The sequence below is a fragment of the Phaseolus vulgaris genome, chromosome 2, assembly GCF_000499845.2.
Source record: "Phaseolus vulgaris cultivar G19833 chromosome 2, P. vulgaris v2.0, whole genome shotgun sequence".
Classification (NCBI taxonomy): Eukaryota; Viridiplantae; Streptophyta; class Magnoliopsida; order Fabales; family Fabaceae; genus Phaseolus; species Phaseolus vulgaris.
The window spans coordinates 39,836,330-39,856,302 of record NC_023758.2 but is presented as its reverse complement, the minus strand read 5'-3'; the positions used below and the strand labels follow the sequence as shown (position 1 = coordinate 39,856,302).

At 34.6% G+C, this 19,973-nt stretch overlaps 3 protein-coding genes across 4 annotated transcripts; 1 reads left to right on the top strand and 2 right to left on the bottom strand.

Moving 5' to 3' along the window:
- The first annotated feature begins 1,210 nt into the window (after window positions 1–1,210).
- LOC137809488 (protein MAIN-LIKE 1-like) lies at window positions 1,211–2,594 on the top strand. The gene is made up of 3 exons (XM_068610596.1): window positions 1,211–1,444; window positions 1,519–2,540; window positions 2,582–2,594. Exons 1-3 carry the CDS (start codon window positions 1,211–1,213, stop codon window positions 2,592–2,594), a joined length of 1,269 nt encoding a protein of 422 aa, XP_068466697.1.
- Window positions 2,595–3,489: 895 nt separating this feature from the next.
- LOC137809487 (protein FAR1-RELATED SEQUENCE 6-like) lies at window positions 3,490–6,382 on the bottom strand. Its single transcript, XM_068610595.1, has 4 exons — window positions 6,251–6,382; window positions 3,989–6,148; window positions 3,722–3,913; window positions 3,490–3,636 (listed from the first exon to the last, which is right to left on the bottom strand). The coding sequence occupies exons 1-4, from the start codon at window positions 6,380–6,382 to the stop codon at window positions 3,490–3,492; spliced, it is 2,631 nt and encodes an 876-aa protein (XP_068466696.1).
- Window positions 6,383–8,735: 2,353 nt separating this feature from the next.
- Window positions 8,736–18,629, bottom strand: LOC137812019 (RNA polymerase II C-terminal domain phosphatase-like 1). Of its 2 annotated transcripts, none has more exons than XM_068613887.1 (17): window positions 17,802–18,629; window positions 16,638–17,108; window positions 16,052–16,262; window positions 15,677–15,834; window positions 15,499–15,569; window positions 15,167–15,272; window positions 14,936–15,052; window positions 14,259–14,843; window positions 14,096–14,159; window positions 12,475–12,605; window positions 12,315–12,368; window positions 11,746–11,842; window positions 10,816–11,051; window positions 10,610–10,699; window positions 10,130–10,195; window positions 9,946–10,019; window positions 8,736–9,509 (listed from the first exon to the last, which is right to left on the bottom strand). In XM_068613887.1, the coding sequence occupies exons 1-17, from the start codon at window positions 18,054–18,056 to the stop codon at window positions 9,401–9,403; spliced, it is 2,895 nt and encodes a 964-aa protein (XP_068469988.1). In that variant the 5' UTR covers window positions 18,057–18,629; the 3' UTR covers window positions 8,736–9,400. The 2 variants fall into 2 exon arrangements, with proteins under 2 accessions (XP_068469988.1, XP_068469989.1); XM_068613888.1 differs by having other exon boundaries at window positions 14,963–15,052; window positions 17,802–18,572.
- Between the last annotated feature and the right edge of the window lie 1,344 nt (window positions 18,630–19,973).

The window sequence follows — 19,973 nt, the reverse complement described above, 5'->3', positions numbered from 1 at the left end:
AAATTAACATTTATTCTATTGTGTAGTTAAATAAAAATTAAATTGACTATTTTGTATCAAACTCTCTCAAATGTCAAGGTTTCTCCCATTTCTTTTTCTGATCTTTAAACTAATCTAGCACTCACATCTAGGTATTTCTCACTACTTTCAATCCATTTGTCTCTCTTTTTTTTATGAATACTTTCAATAATTGTTTGTCTTTTTTTCTTCCATGGTTTTAAATTGGATTTGTCACGATGATGTTTATAGGATAAAATACTTTCAAACTACACAAGTATTGTACCTCACTAACTTTTGTAATATATATTGTGGGTATTACTTACTGTTGATTTTGTTTGGTAGTGTCATTTAAATTAGTTCACTCATTTTATATTATTCTTAAGCAATATTAACAAAGATAATGTGAAACATGAGTATAGTGATCTTTATAAAAAAAATTCCCACAAACATATTTCTAAGTTTTTATGAGTATTCCTAAGGCACATTCTCCCTGCACCCAATGCTTTGTGACTGGCACCCAATCAGATTTGTGAAAAGACCCAATCAGATTTGTGAAAAGACCATATTATCCTTAATGAAATTAAAAACACATATATTATGATCTGCACCCAATGCAAGCACCCAACAAATACGGTTCTTCTTCTTCAGTTGTGCCTTTCACCGTGAAGCAGCAGCAGCCACCTTGAGCCACCGTGAAGTTGCAGGGAGACACCGTCAGCCACCGTGAGCCACCTTCGCAGAGTTGGTTTGCTTCGTCGTGAGTGAGCTTCATCGTCAAAGAAGTCAAGGTACCGTTCATCGTTTTTTCTTCGTAGAGTAGTACATTCCGGATAATTTTATCCGCAGATCACCATTTGCTTCCGGATAATTTTATCCGTAGATCAGCATTAGCTTCTGGATAAATTTATCCGCACATGAATATTGGCATACGGATTTTTTCATCCGCACTTGAATAGTGGCTTACGGATATTTTTGTCCGTAGTTCAAGAATAGGTTCCAGATTTTTTTGTTCGTAATTCAAAAGTGGGTTCCGGATATTTTTATCCGTAAGCTACGTTTGACTTGCGGATATTTTTATCCGGAATGTTGTTATTGTTCTGCGGATATTAATATCCGTATTAGTGTGAAATTTTTCACAAGTGTTTTAAACTATATGTGTTATAATTTTGTTATATATGTTGGATTGAATGTTACTTTTATGAAATGTAAGATGGTGCGGACTAGAGGTGGAGGAAGTTCTAATTTGGATCGTGTGCGTCCAACTGCATCGATTAGAAGAAAACAGGGTGGGCCTAGTACTTCAATTCCAAATGAAGAGTTTGAAGATTATATTGAACAAGAAGAAGTTGAAGTTGATGATGAAGGCTATCCAGGAGGGCCATTGGATAAGTCCTTACTTGTTAATTATGAACATCACGTAGCCAAACAGTTGTGGGATAGTTTGGTAAGTAATGAAAAATAAATTTTTGTATTTGTTATGTATTCCTGATTATTGATGATATATGTTGATTATTGTAGGATCGTGGTGAGCTGAAGGTCGTTTCACATGGGAGGAAGATAAATAAGTTAGGAGCACCTCATGAGCGCATAGAAGCTGCTGTAGAATTGTCTGGCTTAGCTGGTCTGCTTCATGCTAGTTATGAGAGTCTAGACCGAGGACTGCTGTGTGCTTTTGTAGAGAGGTGGCATGCAGAGACAAACAGTTTTCATTTACCGGTTGGGGAGATGACCATCACTCTTGATGATGTGTCAAATTTGTTACATTTACCCATTGTCAGTCAGTTTTACACGCAGGAAACCTTAGATTCTGATTCGGCGACTGATTTATTGGTAGAAGCCCTCCGTGTTGACCGTGCACTTGCATCTGAAGAAACAAGACACTGTCGGGGAGCTCATGTGCGCCTGAGCTGGTTAAGAGAAGTGTATCAAGATGCATGCTCAAGGAGGCAGTGGACTATGGCTGCCAGAGCATACTTACTTCACCTTGTCGGTTGCACTATTTTTGCGGACAAGAGTGCTACATCAGTAAGTGTGTTTTATCTTGGATTTTTTGTTGATTTGAGGCTTACCGGGGGATATTCTTGGGCAGCAGCTGCCCTAACTCACATGTATGAGCAGCTAGGAGATTGTAGTTATGCAAACACAAAGCAACTAGCTGGTTATGCAACATTGTTGCAGGGGTGGATTTATGAGCATTTCCCGTCTATAGGGATGAGACGTACGCAAGCATTGTATTCTGAAGATCAACCTCGGTGCAGGCTGTATGATGCTGGAAAAGGTACTTTAATTGTTGTTGTTCGATCACAGTTGGATACATTGACACCAGCTTCCATTCGGTTTTGTCCATACAACGAGCACAAGGAAGAACGTCCATTCGAGTGGATTTCCTTATTCTGTGGTTATTTGAGGCTTGGAAATTGGACACAGCTGCACATGCCAGAACGTGTTCTGCGTCAATATGGCTATACACAGATCATCCCTCGCAACCCATCTGTAATTGGACATGGTCATCCGGATACAAATGAAATGGATCGTCGATGGTTACATTTCAATGATTATGTCATACATGACTATGCCATAGCACGTCATCCTGACGCTTGCGTCCAAGAGTACATGGGTTGGTTTAGATCTGTATCACATTCATATGTGATTAATACAGATGAGGATGACCGTCCTGTACCGGTACCCTCAGATGCACGTCATCACGAAGCAGTGCCAAGTCATCATGAGGAGTCACATCCTGCTCTGGTATGCTTCTAACCTTGTTAACATATTAATTTCTATTGTTTTTTTTCTAATAGTATGTCATTCATGCTTGTAGGGTATTTGTCGTAGAATTACAGAGACATTGCAGCCATTACTTGATCATGGCGATGTCGTGGAGGGCAGCCCTATTTGGGAAGGCATACAAGCAGCCATTATGTTAGCACGAGGAGCGACTGATGAAAGAGCTGTTTATGTCAGGAGACATGCACGTAGGAATGATTGATTAGGATTTCTCAATATGTCAGATGTATTACGATTTCTTTTTATGTAATATTTTTATCCATGACAATGTATCTGAACCTTATTTATATGTTTCAATATGATCCTTATCGGTTCTTGCTTCACGTTACTTTTATTTTAGTACACAAATCACTGGCTTACGCATATTTTTATCCGTAGACAATTTACACACTTTCGGATTTATTTATCCGTATGCACAAATGTGGGTTCCGGATATTTTTATCCGTAGGCATAACTGCGACTTCCGGATATTTTTATCCGTAGGCATAACTGCGACTTCTGGATATTTTTATCCGTAGGCAAAAGTGTGACTTACGGATATTTTTATCTGTAGGCAAAAGTGTGACTTACGGATATTTTTATCCGTAGACAAATATTTTTATCTGTATTCACAAACTTCAGTGAATTCAACATTGTGTGTAGGACAACTGCAAATGTACTAAACATCCATAAATCTAAATTATGCTATTACAAATGTTATAATTACAAATATCGTCTAATGGACATTAGTTGGGTATAAACTTGTATCCGGCTAGTGTAGTATGTTGACCAAGTTTGGGCCGCCGGATAACGATGTGATGCCCACAATATATCCGTAGGTGAAATTGGACAACCATCTTTGAGCTTGACCTATAAAGGTAATAAATATAAGGTACACAAATCTTGATTTAGCACATCAATCTTGATTATCAATCTTGATTGGTTTAGTTTATACCTGGACAAAATGATTTTCGTGGACATGTCCAATTGCAATGATTCGGTGTTGACGGAAGTTACTTGGTGCTTGGGTTCTTAAAGGAAAAATACTCAATGATTGTAACATGGACAAAGAAACAAGAATGACATTATACCGATTTGCAATAACATATCCCATGTCTGGAATTGTCATCCACTTATTTGTTCCTGCCTGCAAGTACAATTGAGAAACAAAGTTAAATAAAGAAATGCAATGTAAAAATGAAATGGTTTTAGTGGTTGGTACCATAGACATGTGTTCCACTAGAAGTGACTTCTTCAAGTATTCATATCTATCATCACCACCAAAGAGTTGAACATATTCTTGTCTCCATTCACTTAGTTCTTTTAACAAATTCATTCGAACAACAGCCCATGACTCCTCTCCCATTCCCAATTGGGCAGCAACAGCACGGTAGCCACAATGGCCATCAGCCCTAACGTCAACAACATCAACAATATATGGATGATACCCTACAGGGAACTGATCAAGGAAAGGAATACATTTTGCTGGTACAATTTCTGGTAAGCTTTCTTCATTAGATTTTTTGCTTGCACAACTATCATGTTGTGAGTGTAAGAAATCCACATGTTCAAAATAAGAAGGGATTCGCTTAGTTGATCTCATGAATTTGGTAGGACGAGACATCTTTACAGCATCTTTTGTTTTCACCTTATGATCTGGTGCGTAAATAGATGTTTTCTCTGGAAAGGCAATATCCTGCAATTTACTTTTGATGTTAACCTTACCTGCAACATCCAACTCTTTAAACCGCTTCGCGATGACCTCAAACTCTTTATCAATTGACAACTCAAATGAAGATTGTTCCGTAGCAATGTCTTCAAAACTTAAACGAGTCCACATCACATGTACTGATTTAAGTGGTATGCTACCAACACCAAATGAAGCCAATTGACACGCACAAGGAAGACCATGAGTACATGTAAGACTACATCCACACCTACTTTTATCAAACCCCACTGATTTAACCCTATCAAGTTCTTCTGAAATAAGGTTCAAAGCATATTTAGACACAAAACCTAACAATTTTTTGTAAGCTGTAACCTTGAACTGATGTCCAACCACATGCAAACTCTTTTGGAATGAATCTTTGATTGCATTATGTTGTAAAATAATCTTCTTATTGATGGAATCCCAACAGAAACATAAATTCCCCATCGAATTCTGAAGAACTCTCTTTAGGCTCCAGTGTGCCGCCTCAACTCTGTTACTTGTTGTGTTTCCTAAGTGCATCACCTTATCTATCCATGCCTTGACAAATTTTTCTTTATGTGGACGTAACCATGTATCCATCACATAATCAACAAATATAGGCCATGGAGAACAGACAACTCGAAGAGCATTGACACGATCTTCAAAGGCCTCAACAATATCACAATCCACAACAGATCCCCACACTTCCATTACTTGATCCCATGCCTCTCTTGGATGCACCAACATTTTACATTTTGCTTTCACATTTTTATCAATGTGAAACCGACATAGCAAATTATAAGCTTCAGGAAACACCATTCTAATTGCATTCATTAAGGCAACATCTCTATCACATACCACCACCCTAGGGCATGAATCAACTCTTAAAAACAACCCTTTAAGTCTGTCAAGGGCCCAAAAAAAATTATTTTCCTTTTCTGCTGCTAGTAAACAAAATGCAACGGAGAAAGTCAAACCTGTAGACGTAATCCCAACAACCTCAAGTAACGGCATCCTATACTTGTTCGTCTTGTACGTACTATCCATTAATATGACAATGTTAAATGAGTTCACCAATTTTACTGAACCTGGGTGTGTCCAAAATATATCTTGCACAATATTAGAGACCTCATCACACCTACACCAATGCACGTACCTGTCTCGCTCTAGTAACAACATCAGTTGTTGCATTTCTGTTCTGTGACCTCGTTGTGATCTTCGGTGAACAGTGATTGCATTATAAACCTGCTTAATCGTTGTCACATTCTTCTCATTTCTCTCTTTCATGGCTAGTAAAATATTTCTTGGCTTCACCGCAGTTTTACTCATATCCTCAACCATAACCTTTTCCTCTATACTTAACCTTCCAGCATAGGGATGACCCACCATTGTCTCTGCCAAGTCATGATTGTGAGAACCACAAATTAATTCAACCTTCCACCATTGACCACCTTTGACTGGTTTGCCTCGCAATCTGAAAGGACACTCACACTTCCTACTTCCAGTTTGACTGACATCTACTTCTTTTTTATACCGTCTGTATTTACCTCCTCTCTCACAACCTAACAATACATAGGTCATCCTTCCTCGTTGGCCCGTCCATGTATCTGACCTTAATATAACAATGACAAACCCATAACTATAGCCAACACTTCTCTCCCAATCTAACAGCTCATCTCGATCACGAAATACCTACAATAACATTCTTAAAAATTTAAAAGAACATCTTGATCATCATGCCAAATTTAAAAATAATTCATATAAAAAACATTCACAACCCAACATTGACCATACCTCATTTGTAGAAAATGCCTCACTACATTCATGTGCCCTGTGTTCATTATCTAATGCGTTATAACTTGTTGAATGCTCCAGATCAACATCATCTAATCCATCCCACACATCAATCTCCCCTAAAACTCCCATGTATGACTCTGTTGTATCCATTCGGTTGCTGAAAAAAATGAACACTTCACTTCCGGATAAATTAATCCATAACCAAAATAATATCAACAGTTAACTTCCGGATATATATATCCGTAAGGCAATATTATGAACTACGGATATTTGCATCCGTAAGGCAAATACTGGTTCTGGATTTTTTCATCCGTAAGGCAAATATGAACTACGGATATCAGCGTCCGTAGGCAAATCCTAGTTCCGGATATTATTATCCGTATTGAAAATTTTGACTTCCGGATATTAATATCCGTAGGCAAAAAATTTTAATTCAGAATTCCGATATCCGGGACCAGCTGAGCTCGAGAAAAAAACCAAAAACGAACGAAAATGGATTACTTACCTCATTAACTTGGCAAACGAAGCTTACACTCAACTTAGCAACAATGAACGAAGCACAACCTTCTCTTTTGCAGCTCAAACCAAAGCTTCACACATTCATGAACTTCTTCTTCCTCACCATTCAATGTTTTCATAAATGAAGAAGACAAGGGCATTTTAGGATTTTCAAAAATGTGTCGGGTGCCAATCACAATTGATCGGGTGCAGGAAGCAATTGCCTATTCCTAATATAGGTTGCGTGATAGAATAAAAGTGTATGATTATAATGATTAGACGGCTTCTTCTTCCTGCACTCCCACAATTTTTTAAATCCCAAAACTGGCCTTAATCTTTTTATTTGAAAAAGGACACCATGGTTACCGGAAATAGGAATCTGGGAGTGTGTTACGGATTCATCAATCCAGAATTGAATTTTTTTTTTTCTGGATGAGGAGGTATTCCAGAAGCAATTTTTGCATAAATTATTGATTTCTGAATTGCTGAATTGGAAGCCTAATTCTGTTACGGATTTGTGGATCCAGAATGCTTTTTTTGAATGATGGATTTTTGAATGTGAAGAAATGCATATTTTGAATTACAGATTGGTGGATCCGAAATTTTACCGGAAGTGGCAATTCGAACTTTTTCTGGATTCCATAATCCATAATGCAAAAAAATAAATATAGATCAAGTGCATTTTAGAGTTTTTAAAAAATTATTAGGACAATTTGATCTTTGCATAACATTGTGGGGGTGCAGGAAGAAAAATGTAAGGGTGCAGGAAGAAACTGCATGATTAGACCCATGTGTGCCTTATATATAGTTTATGGATTACTATATTATATGTTTATTGTATTTTTTTAATGTAGTTTATGTATTTAATGGTCAATAACATATTACACATTGAATTTTAGGGTATATTGAGTCAAACACATTAAGTTAGTAGGGATTGTTAAAGATATTGAGTGATTTAGTTTTTTGAAAATATTGGGTGTTTGTCTAACAGTTTAAAAATAATTAAGTTGTTTATTTTGTATTAAAAAATCATAATATTGTAAATTAGTGTTTTCTCGTTATAATTTATAATAAAAAATTTAAATTTATCATATAATTATTATAAACTTATAAGATAATAATATTATATATAAAAAAATATAAATACACTTATGTTTCTGATAGTAATAAAACTGTAATCGATTTAAACATGTACCCAAAAATGCGATCAGGATTGCCTTTATTTCAGACAAGTTCATTTTCGAGAATAATATACTTATAGTCGTTAACAAAAAATGAATGAATAAAATTGTAACTGATTTAAACTTTGGTGATGCATGTACTTGTTCTCTTACCATCATAGTAATTATTGATTTGGTTAACAAATGACTGTTATTTGTTGAGTGAAGGATCAAAGAGAGACAATTTCAAAACCTAATTATTGAAATGAAGTACATTTGAGGCTATTCTCTGGCATGAATTTATTTTTGTCATTTCAAAGTCAAGAATTTTTCACATGACTATTACATTTTATTTTGAAAAAAAAAATTTATCTGCATGACGTACTTTTTAAACAAAAAAATTTCATTTTGAACTCGCTAGACCATCATGAAGCGTGATCCGTTTAAAAAGAAAAATAAAGAAAACAGGGATAAATTTGTAGTTGGGGAGCATCCACTAAGTTGAAAATAAAGTGTAAAAAGTAAAGTAATATCTCAAGATTTTGATCACCACCTAACACCCTTATCAACTCTTTGGCAAACAAAATCCATGGAGGCTCCATCATTACCATCACCTAAATCTAAATTATTTGTTCTTATATTCCCATATTTTGTTATCCCATTTAGATAACTCTCATCCCTAAATTTTCAAAGAATTGTCATTTGTGCACATTTCTCTCTCTTTATCCTAGGACTCATCACATCACACACCTTTCTCCCTTTCTATTTCATTGTTGTACATATAACACTTCTCTTTTGAAATGACTGGGAATAAAATTCACAGATAATCACAATTGATAAGTGTATTACATCATCAGTGAGTTACAATACTATGCAAATTTGCCAACCTCAGACTCTGCAATAACAGAATCCTCGGAGGAGCGAATGGTGACAGAATTAGTGCAATGAAAAACTATTAGCCGGATAGGTTAGCGAAAACCGACTTCCATGCATTAAGAAAAGAAAAAAGATGAAGACCTGTACTAAATCATTGTACGATTACTTGAGTTAGAAAAAAGCTGAATCAATTCTCAATTTCAATAAGGTTACTACTCTGAGTATGCTGCATCATGTATATAAACCACAGAAAAGCAAGTAAGCATCGGACTTGCCTCATCATCTCGTCTTGTGAAACCGGTCTCATAGCATTTCCAGGATACACAACCAATACTGCATTGCTTGGGAGTTGGAAGGAACCAAGATGAGGGTATCCTACAACATCTTTGACCAGTATAGCACCCCACTTCAGTGAGGAACTTCTATTGGTACAAAAAGCGGGTGTTCTATTTTGGCTTTGGGCTCAGTAACATAATGACTGAGGCCAAGCACCCACTTAAATGCAAATGGTCCAACCCAACAACCATTCTCCGCATTGTTGAATCAGTAACATATACACATGCCTCAACAACAGTCATATCAGAATCTGAGATTGGAAAGTCCGGTACTCTTTTCAAGGAATAGGTGGTGCATTCCTGGGATATCGAGTTGACGAGGGAATCCGTTGCATTGCTCTAGGGTATTCTTGCTTCAAACGTTTATTTGAAAATCCTTGATGTGACCTGATTCACAAAACAAAAATACTATGTAAGAAAAAGTTATTAAAAGGTGCACAGAAAGGGGGTAAGAAACAAATGAATTTTAAAACCAGCATATTTTTTATTGTTAGAACATGGAGTCAATTCTATAAGTATTTGAGTTGTCTATTTTTTATTTTATTTATAATATTGACTAAAAGCAGATAAGCCCGCTCGCACTGCACCATATATACATAAATTTTAAGGAAATCAATAGGCTTGCAATAAGGTATGGCTTCGTATTATTGTAGGTTTTTCATCATCACTGGTAGCTTGTGAAGATGGAGTCAATTCCAAAAATCAAATGGGTGCAAACAACCCGCTAGATCAAGAAAGTTGAACAAGGGAAAGTATAAACTCAACTCCATCCATTATGTAAAGAATATTAAATATACACAATCTGCTGATCAAACTAACGGACCTGGGAGAGCTCTGACGTTTCTGAATGCTTTGGCCAAGCTTTGACCTTAGACTTCCTAGTGCCTTTTCGGCAGCCTAAACAAAAAAATGCATCTTTAGTGCTTCAACACCATATGTGAAGAAGTTAATGGAAGAAGACAAATATATTCATAAATAATATTTCATAATTAAAGAAAATGACAGACCTGCATTTTAGCTTCATCCCATGTTAAACCGATACCTTTACCAAAGACCTTGCCATCTATTTCAACCTAATATATAGAAAACAAATTATTTTAGATACTGCCCGAGCTTTTCTATTTTAAAAAATGCTAGAATTAAAGAGGAAGGGTCAAAATGCAGGGATAAACAACGTGACAGAAATGTTCAGAATTACTATTTAACACTCATCCTTCAACTTCCCTTGAAAATAAAAGCATAAACCACATACACAGAAGGAAAGTGACTATTTTTGAATTTTATCCTGGAGACACCAAATATATAGAAAAAGAATCAAAGTACCAGCATAATGTCTCTCTTAATCTATCTCTTGAAGTAAAAAAACAAAGAACTAAAACACATAAATAAATAAGACAGTTCAGAAACAAAGTATAATCCTTTGGAATGCAATGAAGCTAATATTTTTAATCAACTGGTTCAGACCACTGAAGCTTTTGATTACAAACCTGTGCATGTACTTCATCTTTCTGAAGTGAATTTGTTGACACTGGAGCAGGTGCAGAGAGAAAATTGACACCAAGACCCTCCATCATGCACTGAAGAAATTGAGCGCACAAGTTATAGCATATTAATAACACAAACACTTAACAGAATTTAACAAAGATAATTTTTTGTTGGGGAGGGATAGGTTGGTCAATTTAAAAAAATTTACCAATTCTTTTAGGGCAGAGATTGAACCCATTGGCCTCTTAGAGACTTCCAACCTAGGATCTAAAACCCTTGATGGATCAGATGCAGTTGAAAAGGAAGCTGAATCCTCTTTAGGCAATGGCTGATTACTAAGAGAGCTGGCGATGACCATGTAACCATTGTCATTTGCATTAGGAAACCCACCCACATCCCCATATGTGGAACCAGGCTCATCCTTAGCACTAGACAAATATATATCTACAAAAACAGCAAAAATGGTCAAAATATACATTATGAAAACAAAATTTTGAAAAAAAGGAAAAAAAAAACTTGTTTAATCATTATCAGCTATTATTTTTCCAACATTGGGACCATGCAAGAGATTTTAGGCGGTTTATAACTTGATTAAAATTTGTAAATCAACTTATAATCATAATTTCTTATTCATGTAACCATTTCCCTTAACCAATTAACTTTCTTTCATCATAAATAAAACGACAAGAACTATTATACCAACTGTCCTAAAAGATTTAATTATTGGAGGCACGCCCAAGAATGGTTTACCATTTTAGATCACTAAAGATCCTAATCAAGAGCCTTTTAAGCTTGAAGCATGGATATTACATAGGCCCACCTCACCTTATGCTGAATTTTAATTTAATAATAAAGAGCAGGCAACATGGCTTAAAACATTGACCATTTGCTTCCAAAAATCAACTCTCTCAAGCTGCAAGGAGGAGGCCCAAAAATGGTTTGTCTCTAACAAGATTCACACTGAACTTTTATCGATAGCAGGGCCATGGATGAGCTTAATACACCATTGAGTAGGTCAATATCAAGCCAATACATCCGTTAACAAGCAGGCTCTTTTGATGGAGGGGATTGCCAAAAATACAATGCAAGAAAAATAATTGCAAAAGCAAGTCACTATAAAAAAATTTGAACATCTTACCCGCCAAATGTTTGATAGAATCCTCAGCAGCCTTATGTTGAGCTTCCTTTCTGGTTCTTCCAAATCCATGACCAATTTTTTTTCCAGAGAACCATGCCTACAAATAAAGATGACAATTATGAGTAGACAGTCAAATCAATAAATTCTGATAAAATACAACCAAAAAAATATTTTAACAAGTGACTTCACTCTACACGAAGCAAGATGAAATCAGTTTTGAGTCTCCAACCTAAAGATCATATTAAATTTGTAAACTTTTTTCCAGAAAAAATAATATCCATTCATCAAGGTTACCCAACTTTCTGTTTTAATACATAAACTTCAAACGATTGGTGTGCATACACTTTGCATGCAAAATTAAATTTTTTCCTGTTATTTAAGAATGGGGGAAAGTAGAAATCACACAGTAACCAATTCTAAAAAGAGTGCAAGCGCCAGAGAGAGAGAGAGAGATTTTATACCCACTGAATAAAAAATTAAACTAACTCATAAGTCTGAATCCCTGGAGAAAAATATAAAATGAAAAAATGGATGCAAACATAATCAACAAAGTCAACAATGAAAAATACCTCAATGGAGAACTGCAGTTCTGTGCTTGCAACCAAAGATGACATAAATTCCACCTGTTCAAATTAAACCTTTAAAACTAGAAACATCCCACAGAGAAATTACTGTATCCAATGATGCCCCTCTAATTATTTACTAGCAAAGAAACATATTTGTACTCACCTTAGTTCCACACTTCAGTGCAATTTCCTGTAATACTACAACTGGAGTATCCGCATGAAAAACCGAATGGCTAGATTCAGAGTCAAGATCCCTGTGGCTGGAAGATGATCTACTAAAGGGTATTTCATCAACTTCACAACAACAATGAAATTATGTCATTCTAATGTTAACACTAAAACAAATAGAACTGGAAGAAAAATTGTGTAAACCTCATACCAAAACAAAAAGCACAACAACAAAGGCATGTTTGTTTCAAGTTTTGTAGAAATACTCCAATAAAAGTGGGAATATAACATTCCTGTGCTGGGCATGCATGACCACTATGCCTATGTTTTACTAGCATTTTACTCCCATTGTAAAGGATAGACATATTACTTCCTAAGGGGAACAGAAGTTACTCTCAAACCCAACCAACATTAACTTCAACTCCTATTTCCATCTACCACGTTATCTTTTTTTGTTTTGACTAATCGAAATTGGGAAACATTTCGCATTAAATGCTAGCCCATAGTTTTAATTTACTCAATAATAACATAAGTGCAACAGAGAATCAGAGGTAGTTATTGGCAGAAACTAATAGTGGTTAGATATTAAATAGGTGTAATAAATAATAACTGTCATTAGTATTTATATCCTCCCTTCGCTCCTTAATACAATACAAGGCACCATTTGGAAGATATTGATGGTAATTTTATAACGTATTTCACGATTGCTAGGAAGCATTTATTATTTCTTCTCTATTTTCCTTTATTGATAGTGGTGCTTTCAGATGTCTTCGCACCACCAAAGTAACTTAATGATAATTAATAAGGATAAAAATTGGTAATAACTTTAAAAAAGCAACTATCTGACTTATTTTTATTGGTTTGTGTAATTCTGTTACAAGTGTCTTGTATTAATATTAGACTGAGTATTATTTGAATTAGTTAAATAGTAATGTCATGTTGCCAGCCTATGGCAGAAAGTTACAAGCAATAGCGTATCATTAAAAATGTGTGTAATAGGGAATGGGAGTATGTGTTTTGTTTTTTAGAAATTTGGACAGAAAACTCTTCTGTGCAGGAGTCTATGACTCTGGACAGAAAATTCTGCTTTATTTGCGTCTTCTGTGTGGTTATATTACTCTTCTCCAAAATATTCTGTCATAACATTGCCTATAGAGATCCTGGGAAAATATAACCATATATCTTGAAAACAAACAAGTCCCAAGTAAACATTTTCAAGTTCATATAATGCATTTTTAATGCTTATTGTGTCCAGTTAAATAGTAAATGAATGAAGACAAAGGAAATCCTCTCGAGATACTTTAGGAAGAGAAAAAAGGTATACATATGAACGAAAAAAAAGACAGATCTGTGAAGCATTAATAAAAAACATGGAGTTAAAAAGTAAATGAATGGGGACAAAGGAAATAATCTCAAGAGATATGTTTATTATGAAGAAAAAGGGTAATAGTGAGACAAAAAAACAAATCTATGAAACATTAATACCAAAAACAAACTTAAGCAGAAATATTTATACACACACTCAGAACCAAATTAACTGCAGCCAAACACTAATCGTTACAAGAGAATTTGGAGGAACAGACTAGAAAGAAACAATCATAAATCTAACAGCTTACCAGATAAAGATCGATAACTTGAGAGCATGTGGTTTGATCTTGGGCGATCATCTCTATGATACATCTGCACAGAAATTATCTTTATAAGATTAATTGACTAAATAAGCTAAAAGTCTAATCCAACTGTAAAACCTCAGATGATAGAGCCAAACATAGGCATTACCTCCTTTGGTAATCTTTGGTGGCTATCATGGAGAATTCTATCAGATGAAATGGAACTTTCAACCTTAGAGAAAAAGGATGGATGATGAGGCCGGTGCTTTTCAATAACCAATGAACCAGAATCGACGGAAAATTCCTTAGGTACTACCCGGTTTAGTGGCTGTGAACCAATATCCTCTTCTGCAGGAAACCAACCCCCTCGTGATGATACTCGAGGGGCAGAAACTGGTACGGGATGTCTAATAGCATATGTAGGCTCATTGGATGTATGATCCCTGGTATCTTGTCCATGTTGCAATATGAGAAGCCTCCGCCTTGTATCTGGATCTAATTCTGATTCAGGTACTTCACCTTCTTCTCTAGCAGGAGAGCTGTGCAGGCTAGATTCGGAAGGAGCAGCTTGACCCATTGGCTTTACTAGTGCAGCAGGTTGAGGAAACTGTACATGGGTAAATGGCATCATAGAAGCCTGTGCTGTTGGAGGAGGAGCTGAGCCAGAAGACACCATTGCGTACTGAAGAGAAGTGAGTCTGGGGTCTAGGTTAGCAGTTGTCACAGGGATAGTTGAAGCTGCTGACAGTGCATCCTAGCAGCAAGAACAGTTAAAAAATTAATAAATAAAGACACAAGCTTTATGTTTAATCATACATATATATATATAGATATCACAGTTCTCACATGTTCATTCGGAGCTCGGGTTGGTACCTTCGATTTTCTTTCTACCTCAGCATCTCCCATGCTATCAAACAAGAATGGATCTCTGTTTCCATTGGAAATGGCACTAGAACCATCATCCTGAGTTCCAGTAAAACACAATGAAATGATACAAATATTACTTTGACATTAACACAGTAGCCAACTGATAAGAGGCAACAAAATATGTATATTTGTACATCGACATACACTAACCTCTGAAACTAGATAATTGCTCACATCAGGAGGAATAGGTATATCTTTGATATCATCTTCATAGGCAACTTGAGGAATCTTTTGTAAAAGACCATCATCAAATTCTCTGTCACCAAATCATAGGACTTAATTAGGTTCAAGAATCCAGTTAAGTATTTACTCTTATACTGATTTAAGATAAGTAAACTGCTCTAAGAGCAACCTATAACTATTAAACAGAGTTGTCCCCCAGATAGGCAACGAAAATTGGTGAATCTATGCATATCCCTTTCTTTAAGGTGTAGAGATAACAAGTCAAAATTACTTTCTGAAGGTTTAACACTCTAACTTACTTAAAGAAGCCACCCCTAACATTGCAAGCAACATTTCTTGCAACACACAGGACGGGGATAGAATTGCTTGCCTACAAGACAAACAGGTTGAATAAGTTCATATAGTGAAGAAAGGGCGAAATTCCATTAATGCAATTGAAGATATTGAGCTTCCAACTCTATAAGAAAGAAAATTTACTTCAGCTTGAGGAGCATAATATGGAGCAAATGCAGGGACAACATGCACTCTAGGTTGATCCTTCTCATCCCACACTTTCAATCGATCATCAATTACCAATGCCATCTTTGGATGGCATAAACCATCTTGGAAGACATTGAACAATGACTTCTTCAAACCTATAATGGATTATTGAAACACCATATTAGAATTATTAAAAGTAAATGAAACAGCAGCAGGATTAAATCTGCATATCAGTCTCAGATAGGTGAATTTTAACATAAAGCTGTTCTCATTTTCACAGCTTGCTTCTTTTAGGTGCTTCACTACAAATATACATCTTGTCATTGAAAACAAAACTAATAGAACAGAAAACAACCATGCAATGCAACTTACCAGACTTAACACATACAATGCGACCTAACAGTTCTTTAGAATTTATCAAATTTGAATCTGGATCAAGAAGTCTCCACATCTCTAGTGCATAGTCTCTTTCAGCCATTGTGCACACATAAACCTCAAAACGCTTGCGCCCTCTTGCAGTCAGATAGCTCCGAAGATCTTCCCATGCAGGTCTCAACCTCACAAGAACACTTGTATCTCGAATCTTTCCAAACACAAAATTTTGTTAGATTTATGATTCTGACAAGTCTATATGCTTGCATATGCCAGACAAAATAGATAAAAACAGCTTATCTATGTCTATATCATAGAATTAAACATCTGGGCATAGGATAGCACAATGAATGCACTATAATGTGAAAATCACATTACTCATCCAAACAAGGCAGCAGTCACATCAATGACAATGAGAAAGTGCCTCGATCAAGTGTTTACTTGAACCAATAGAGAAATTAGCTAATGTCCAGAAAAAAGCATTTTAAAACAGGTATAAAGTATACTAATAAAGCTAAAAGGAAAATACAAATCCCCAATATGTGGCAGTAGATACAACAAAACTATCGGATACAAAAATAAATACCTGTGGATTGATGCGTGTCAGAATAATGTTCTTATCCTGTAACCGTATAAGTGGCCGAACTATAGGCTGATGATTGTCAGATAATGCGGGGACAATCTCAGATTGAACTTTTACCACTCTCCCATTATCAACAACCTGATCATTTTCAGCATATTGCTTCAATATATTCTTATCTTCTTGGTAGCGCTTGACCTCAGCCTGCATGCCAGAAATTCGTTGTGGATCTACCTCAGAATTTATTTTTCTCTGGAGTGCATCAATTCTATCCTCAAATGATCGCATTGTGTTTGCTACGATAAGTGTTTCATCCAGATCAAACACTATACCCAAACATCTAAGATTTAGCATAACGAGGCATGAATCATAAAGTCCCAAAGCAACAATAAATCCCCAAAAGCGTGGTCTATCATCATTTCGTGAATGCATTGCAACCAAATGTATTTCTTCCCCACCTAGTGGAATTACAGCAGTCTGCAGGGTCCAACATCATAACATAGTTAAAATCCAGAGAGAATTTGTAGGAAACAAAAACATACTACTGTTAAAATCCAGAGGGAATTTGTAGGAAACATAAAACATACTATTGTTAACTTCTTATATTTAAGAGATAAACATGAATGGTCAATGCTCATAAAAAAAGTAATGATACATTAACATATTTGCAATTCTGTTCAAAATATAAAAGTCATTATTATACACCCTAGACCGCAATTGTAATCTTCAAGGGTTTTGAGATTCTTTCTTCAACTAAAACCCAAGTCAGCATAGATACTACATTTCACTATGATCACATACTTTTCATGACAACCAACCCTAGCAGTAATTGTCATAAGATCAACCAGAAACAATAGTCTTTCATAAAATAGCCTCATTGAACATCATGAAACTCAGTTCAGTTTAGAAGTAATGTCAATCCTGGGTCTCTGTTAAGTGACCAATTAGCCAGTTCCTTCTTCATCTGGGTTCAAAACAGCAGATTGTTAAGTCCAGGCAAATTATTACAAAATTAACACACAAGTCATAAGTGGGTTATCCAAAGATTTGAGTGCAGTCCTGGATTATCCAAAGATTAATTAAGTCCAGAGTCAAATTGTCATGGAAGATAGTGCTTTAATAGTTAATTTATTTTGTGCCCTTTTAATTTTTTAAAGTGTTACTATATACCTTGTTCTCTCTGATACACAAGGAGTGCAAGTGAAAGAGGCCGTCCTGCTGCTGAGTCTTTGACTCCATTTTGAAGCAAACACCACATGAGGTAACAGTGTGAAGCACAGCAAGTGGGGGACACCTCTCACTTGGTTGCGAGAAGTGGCTTATTCTGATTTCCTTCACATGGAAGTTCTTGTAGTTGTTCTCTTCCGGGTATACCTCTACCTCACCCAACACCACCTCCCCCTGGTACACCACCGATTTATACATTCTCTTTTTTTGTTCCTTCAAATCAAATCACTACAACACACAAAAGTCTTTGAAAATTCCGTCAAGATTCCGTGTAAGTAAGGGAAAAAGTATTCATCATCATCATCATCATCAACATCATGGCCGTGTCAACAACACTTTAAAGATTCATCTGATTTTTGCATTACCAGAAAGGGAATGTACATATAAAATAACACAAAAATGAAAATTAGGGCGTTTTGTTTCAGGAGAAAGTTTTAGATCCGTGATTGAAGGTGATGGCGGATAAAAAATAATATTCCAAAAAATCGAATCGCGACTCTGGCTGGGGTGTGTAGATCGTGAATCTCCGACTCGGAGGCCGGCAAAAGGTTTGTTTACGCGTGAGAAATGCGATTGTTTCGGTGGTAGCTAGGGTTTGATGATGGGTGTGCGCGTGGAAGATGATGATGATCACAGAGGAGAAACCCTAGATCCGGAAAACGAAAGGTCAAAAACTGTACTTGGGTTCCTAATGCATAAGCCACTCCCAATAAATAACACCAACAATAAAAAAATTAGTATAATATACCCTTCTTTTTCTAATTTCATAAATGATTAATCACAGATAAACTCTATCTTTTATCATTCTGTTCTGTTTGACTAGGTGCATCCTCCATTATATGATAATAATATGCTTAATTAATAATATTAATATATTGATAATTAATAATGCATGTAGTGGGTAGATCTTTTATCAAAATATTGCAATTTATTTTTTATTCTTCACAAATTAGTGTAATTTTAAGTTAATTATCAACTTATAATAATAAGTTATACAGAAAAACACAAATCATACAAAAATAAATTGTATTTTGGAATTATGATATTCAATATATGAATTATAAGAAAAAAAGTTACATTAAATTAAAGTTAAATAAATACTCATTAAAACCTTTTTTTTTATAGCATAAACACAAGCAATTCCACATACATCTCATCTTAAGTTAAAATTTCATATTTAAAATAATTTTATTTTATATATTTATTTAAATATTATATATATATATATATATATTCCATATTTATACTAATGTATAATTTAAATAAAAATTAATAATGTTAAAGAAACAATATAAATTTAAGATTTAGAAGAAAGGAAGAAAAAAATTAAACTTGCCCAATTTTGAACATGGATATTCTATGTTTTTTTTTGTATTTTCTTATTGTTGTATATGTACTAAATTGATAATTTAAGATTTAAGATATTGTAATTTTAAAATATAATTAAGATAAAATAATATATATATATATATATATATAATAGGATAAGATTTATTTTTTAATTGTTTAAAGTAATCAAACAATTGTATATTTGATCATAATAAAAATAATTTAAATAAGGAAATAACATCTTCACGAAAAAATAAAAATATAAAAATCTTCCAAAAATATAAAATAAATATAGTCAATTCATCTCTAACTAAATTTCCTTTTTTTAAGGTTGACAACTTTTTTTATACAATAATAACAAACATTAGATTAGATGTGTGTCTTTCAACAAACCAAAAACTTAACAATAAAAAGTTATTATTTAATATATATATATATATATATATATATATATTTTATGTTAATTGTAATTTATTTTTTATTCTTAACAAATTAGTGTAATTTTAAATAAATTATCAACTTATACTGAGTTATATAGAAAATACAAGTCATACAAAATGATATTTTTAAATTATGACACAGTAGTGTGATAAAACATTTTCTGTATGGTTCAAAAATATTTTTTTATATTATTAATTTTTATGGAAGTTTTATAATCGTTATACAAAATTTATTTTTTATATCAGATTTAGAAAAATTGTCAAAGAAAAATTGTCTCATTTGTCTTTAATCATCGTAGAAAATAATACATTTTATGACAATTAAAACTACACTCATCATAAAAAA